The following is a 6,000-nucleotide window of genomic DNA, read 5'->3' as shown; positions in this document are numbered from 1 at the left end:
ATTTGAATCAGAAGATATTATGATTTCAAAATCATTTTTAAATATAATTTTTGTTTTTTTAAGGCTTAAAATGAACCCTTACACTTTAGAAGTGAACATGTAATAACAAAAAAATCGACACTGGTGCAGATCTATCCTGCAGTGCTGAATCAGTCTAAGGTTTTTTCATGGAAAATCAAATGAACTTAAGTTAGTTAGCGCATCTGTGTATTGGTGAAACATGTCATTTACAGTGAGAAACCAAAAAGTTACCATTCCAGGCAAAATAGTTTCTTAAGAACAAGAAACAAAAGCATCAAAACACCGGAAATGATGCTTTTTTCTCTTTTGTTGCATTTTGTGGACCTTCTTGGTTTATAAATAGGAAAAGAAATCTGCAAATAAAACCATAAAAGCTTATAAAAAACATTTGATTCATATTTGACATTTTACCTTGTACAGTGGAGCCGGAAGTACTTTCCTGGCATCAGCTGTGACTTGACGCAGGCTGCTGGGGCGCCAGGCAGCAGCAGTAGCTGTCCCGTCATCAGCTCACACCCAACGGGGCTGCAGCGCACCGCTCCTCCGGCGTGAACATCATGACACCCCGACTCAAAACCGCAATCTGAGCCGCACTGAGGAAATCGGCGGAGGACTGTTAGCAACGGACGTGGATACACACACACACACACACACACATACAAACACACACACTCATGCACATATACATACACATTAACACGCGCACACACAGGATCGCTAATATTGCAGCGGCCACCAGCAGCACAGCACAGACTGGAGCTGTGACCGAGGCGAACTCCACTGCTCCGTGGAATTGCTCTCTTCGCCCCAGAGACGCGTCCCGCTCGGACCCCTGCTAAAGAAATCCCTCCCCGCGAGTCGTTTCACGCCAAAAAATGTCTTCTTCGGGCAAGGACGCCAACAGCGGGCATTACGCCAACTATGTGGGACCGTACCGCCTGGAGAAGACGCTGGGCAAAGGACAGACAGGTTAGTGAAAGCTCCCACATCACGCGTGGGTGCTGTGAGGACCGCGCTCGGCGTCACCGCACCTGCCCCGCTGACATCATGCCGGGTGATGCAGTTTTGCGTCCTGCGTGTCCCGAATGCGGGAAATGGGAGGAAACGTGTGCTAGTTGCGGATGTTTCTGGTGAATGCGGGGATCATAATGGTGGTGGTGATTGTGGTGTTGGTGGCGGTGCGCCTTTAATCCTTGTTGTCAGGCAGAGAGGGCTGATGATGATGATGATGGGCCCCTGTGATTTTTCTTGTCTCTAATTCCGTTCCAGCATCCATCTGTCACATGGGCCCGCTGTGCTGAGGCTGCTCTCTGCAGGAGAGGCAGAGCGGTGATGCTGCACTGTCCGGTCCCTGCTCTCTCTCCCTCACTCTCTCTCTGTCACACACACACACATACCGCAGCTGCAACGCAACACATCCCTGCATTCGCTGGTGCATAGTGCAGCGTACGTATCATCGGCTTATTGCACAGACTGAGGTCCCGCTGCTCTGTACATAGAATGTGTTCAGTATAGAGAACAGCAGGGGGTGATGATCACTCTTTGCTCCTGCAAAGTATCATTTTCAGCTGCACGTATGAGTCATTTTGGTGGACTGGATTGTTTCAGGGCTTCGGTGCTTTGGCCATTTTGGAGACTGTAGTTCGAGGCAACGCTGCGAATGATCTGGAAGTGTTTATTATTTCATTTTTAGTTTATAGCTAAAAAAGCCTAAATGGGATGGACACTGAAAATATTGTTCAGGTATCCCCTTCAAGCTGCCAGGTGATGTCATCACAGCCATATTAATGAGACATCAGGTGGAAGGCTGATTTTCATCTGCAGCTCAAAGTCACTGCACTGTGTTGTCACTGCATCAGAATCACCTCTCAGGTACTGTGACAGTAATGTGGCTGCTATGGACTGCTCTGGCCTGGTTCCTTGTTTCGGATGCCCCACCATCTGTGATCACATGCGTCTAGAAACTATAAAGGTTCTCCCTCCGGTTCCTGCAGGTAGACGCGATGCACTGCTCAGTTCCCTCAGGGGGGTGAATAATTCATAAGCAGCCAATTAGCTGCTTGCTGGAGTTGGATTGTAACAGCCCCACATTGCTGCTGTATTACTCACAGAATTCTCCTGTTTAGCGGATGGGATAAAGCTGCAAGAGCAATTTGTCACACAAAGCCACCCAGATTATTTGATTTGTTCTTGAACAAAGAACTTGAAGGCGACTAAAGTTCCAAATTTTATATTAGTTCTATTTATAGTAGGAGTCTACTTTGCGTGTAAGACCTTTCCTTCTAATGAAAGCGGACAACCTCATTCTTTTCCATTTCTTCTCTCTGTGGCACCGGCAGTATAATAGCTGCTGTTCAGCGCGACTAAGAAGGCGTGATGTCATCACATCCGTTCTTGTTGTGATGGCTGTCTTTCAGTGTTGCACATATGCTGAAACAGGATGGGGGACGTCTGCTGCCCAGGTATATCAAGGATACTTATAGCCCAAGTGTTCTTGCGGCTCATTTTTCAATCCACTTGCTCTTATTTTGAAGGTTCTGGATGCTGAAAAGCTTGCTGTTGTCCTACCAGAGGTAGCTACCTCTGTACACCACCTCCATCATCTTGGACTGCAGGTGGGAAGCTGGTTCATGTGCTCCCACTCCGGTGTCTTGGACTTCAGCTTGGCTCAGCAGTCTTTCTTCTGTTGTGGAGCTCACTGCGAGCTGGAGGAGTCTCTCTCACCAGACTCTGAACTCGCTGAACTCACAGAGGCTGCAGATGGTTGAGTCGGACTTCGTCGTCACGCTGGAGCAGTGGCTGTTTATTGCTCCATTGTTTATTGTCACTCTGCAGTATTACTTCATGATTTATTTAAGGAAGTTCTGGTGCGTCTCCTTTCAGATGTGGATGCGCTCTTCCTACTGCCACAAATAGAATCTAATTATGTGGAAACACTGCTCTTCACAGACAAAAACAGCACTGAGATGTTCTGCATTTCTGAAGTTTTCTAGACATTACCTGACAAAGCTTCATGTGAAAATGTCCAGCGCAGCAGGACATTAATGTTCCAGCTCCTGGTACAAAGTCTGCGCGATGCCCATTCAAGATATTGGAATGGCGAGGATAGCGGCGAGCTGAGTTTACAGCCAGCAACCACCTCAATCCAAGCAGAGTGTTTCCTGTTGTGACAACACAGCTGAGGGGTGCTACGAGCAAGGTTCAGACAGCACTCTAACCTGATTCTGATGACATTTTTCACAGTTAACATGTGAAAACTTGCAAGAATCTACCCCTCAGGTTATCATCTCACTGACCTCTGAAAGAGGTACGATATCACAGACACATGTCGCCTTCTCTTTTCCCGTGCCATCATCTTCTCTGGCTTAAAAGAGCCACTACCAGTAGTGGTGCTGTTCAGTGCTTACATCAAGTGACCCTGTGAGTGCTTCTCTGTAACTGGATACAGTGGTTGAGTGCATATGCTTGTAGAAATGAAGATTCATGCGAGGAGTGCATGTGTGTGCTGGCGTGGTGAAGCGACAGCACTGCAAGAAAGGCTCTTCGTATAAATCTAAAGTGCTGGTGCTGAGCTGGCAGATGGGGAAGTCCGCACATCATTAAACCTCCTACACAAGTGCAGAACAAGCCCACGCTTTTTGTTAGTCTGTTTGTGTGTGCTTCCCTCTCTGCACAAGTGGCATACTCGCTCTGCAGAATTGCCATGTATCAGCTTTGTGGTATGATTCTGAAGATTAATTGGAAAGGACAGACATACAACATAAGATGTGATTGTTTCCAACTAATAAATGAAAGTTTTTGGTGACAGTGTAATTATCTAAAGCTTTAGGGGGCAGCGTGGTGGTCAGCACTGTTGTTTCACAGCAAGAAGGTCCAGGGTTTGAATCCACACACCAACTGAGGCTCTTCTGTGTGGTGTTTCTATATTCTCCCCAGTTTCCTTCAGCAGTCCAGAGACATGCATGCTAGGTTAACTGGTGATTCTAAATTGGCTGTAGGTGTGACTATGAGCATGAGTGGTTGTCTCTGAACGGGTACAATAAGATAAGTCCATCCGCATCACTGAGTTGGATAAACTGAAGCAAATGTTTGCATGGCTCTTTATATTTCAGATGAGTTTATTTATATCAGGTCAGTAACAACAGTCGCCTAAAGGCGCTTTATAAGTAAATATTGTAGAGTTATAGCCGTACAGCTGATTATAAGCAAGCACTTGGTGACAGTGGAGCAAAAGAACTCCCTTTGAACAGGAAGTGAATGATAGAAGATGACAGAAAATGTGCACTCATCTCAGAGTCTCTTCACTTTTCCTTATAACCGATTAGCCAAAATGGCAAACATCCTGCGATTCCATCCTGTCAAAGTTAGGATTCCCATCTTCATTATCGGAATGTTTTTGGATCGTTGGCCCGGTGAAACAAGGAGTTTGTTCAGAATCACCTCGTGCATCCTGTGGAAACCTGGCGTGGCTGTAGCTCTTGTATACTTACTTTGTGTGTTTTTCTATGTGTATTTGTGTGTATGTGTCCACTGCTGCCAGGACACTTGCTCGTGGTTCAATGAGGGGAAACATGAACAAATAATAATTGAATTGTTTTTCCCAGGATGCTCAAAGTGAAGCCTTTTCAGGCAAGATACTTCAGATACATCTAGAACATTCATTTATTCTTTTCTGTAGTCGGCTTAGTGGAGGGGTTTCCCTGCTTTAGAGGCGCTTGTTGAAGGCTGTCCACCTGATTGGATGTGTGACACACTTGCCCAGAGCTACAACAGGATGGCTTTTGTAGAAATGGTTATTTCATTTATTTAGACATTTTACAGACTCAAACAGCAATCGTTTAACTGAACGGGCCTTTAATCGATTCAAAGACAGTAACAGCCGTTGCTGTTTTTTAGTTGCTTGTCCTCTGGGCTGCTTTGCCTTCCTTTCTCATAGATGAGGAAAAACAGTGTCTTCACACTGATATGATGCAAAGTGCGTTGCTGACTGTGTGACCACAGAAGCTTCTTTGAACATTTAAAGTCTTTTTTTCACTTTTGAAACTCCCACTGCGATGAATGCTTTATTCCTGCACTTCTGGAGTTGGAACAATGCCTTCATGGTGTGTCTGCTGGTCAGAGCTCAGTGGCGAGAGGCTGTGCTGACTCTCAACAATTAGTCAGTCTGTTTTCATGTGTGCGCGGTGAAGTATTTCTCTTCTTACACTGGTTTCCCAGGCTCCACGCAGCGCTCATTTTCTAAGTGTTGGCCAACATTTGGGATGTTGTCATGGTTTCATCGCTCCTCCTGTGTCAGTGGCTGTTCGTTTCCTTTTCTCTGCAAGACTGAAAGCTGCCAGTCTTTTCTTTTCTCTCTATACACACACACACTGTATGCATATATGTGTGTGTGTGTTTGGTAGCTCACTATCCTGTAAGTGCAGGAGTGACAGCAACAGTTATTTTTATTTGACCATAATGTTAAAATGATTTTCTGTGTACATGTTTCCCAGCTGTGTTATAATGAATGTCATGTTGATGTAAAGCATCCTAAGGACAGTAGTCCCTTGGGCCCTGTGTGTGTGTGTGTGTGTGTGTGTGTGTGTGTGTAGTGGGGGTGTAAGAAGCAGGGACAGCCCCAGCACAGATGGCTGCCTTTAGGTGGCTGAAATACAGCTTCATTATCAGCAGGTTGCAGGTGGTAACACTCCCATCACTCTCACTGCGTATGGATGCATTTCTGTGTGTGTGCGCATTGTGCTTGGATCATGAGAAATTACTGTGAGTGCCTTTTCTGGGTCTTCACTATATTTTATTAGACTTTGCTTCATTATTCTTTGTTTAATGTAAAACAACACCCTATGCTGCCTCGTGTGCATACAGAGGAATGCTTGATAGAATAATGCTAACAATTCTACACAGCGTTTTACAAAAATAATAAATGCAGTAAAACAGAGTCATGTAGGTGGAGAATTATCAATTAAAATGCACAAAGGAGAA

General features: G+C 45.3%; 1 protein-coding gene across 13 annotated transcripts in view; it reads left to right on the top strand.

Annotated features, from left to right (window-relative positions):
- Window positions 1–509: 509 nt before the first annotated feature.
- Window positions 510–6,000, top strand: part of LOC134624793 (serine/threonine-protein kinase BRSK2-like) — a 150,183-nt gene continuing 144,692 nt past the window's right edge. For 5 of the 13 annotated variants that reach the window (XM_063469915.1, XM_063469868.1, XM_063469893.1 and 2 more), the window contains exon 1: window positions 512–990. In XM_063469915.1, the coding sequence (XP_063325985.1) occupies window positions 897–990 (94 nt within the window). In that variant the 5' untranslated portion in view covers window positions 512–896. Of the gene's footprint in view, window positions 991–6,000 lie in introns of all 13 variants that reach the window. The other 8 variants (XM_063469933.1, XM_063469901.1, XM_063469886.1 and 5 more) reach the window with 5 other exon arrangements.

The sequence above is a fragment of the Pelmatolapia mariae genome, linkage group LG1 (assembly GCF_036321145.2).
Source record: "Pelmatolapia mariae isolate MD_Pm_ZW linkage group LG1, Pm_UMD_F_2, whole genome shotgun sequence".
NCBI classification, from domain to species: Eukaryota; Metazoa; Chordata; class Actinopteri; order Cichliformes; family Cichlidae; genus Pelmatolapia; species Pelmatolapia mariae.
The sequence above is the reverse complement of the archived record's forward strand: the minus strand, read 5'-3'. Positions and strand labels throughout refer to the sequence as shown.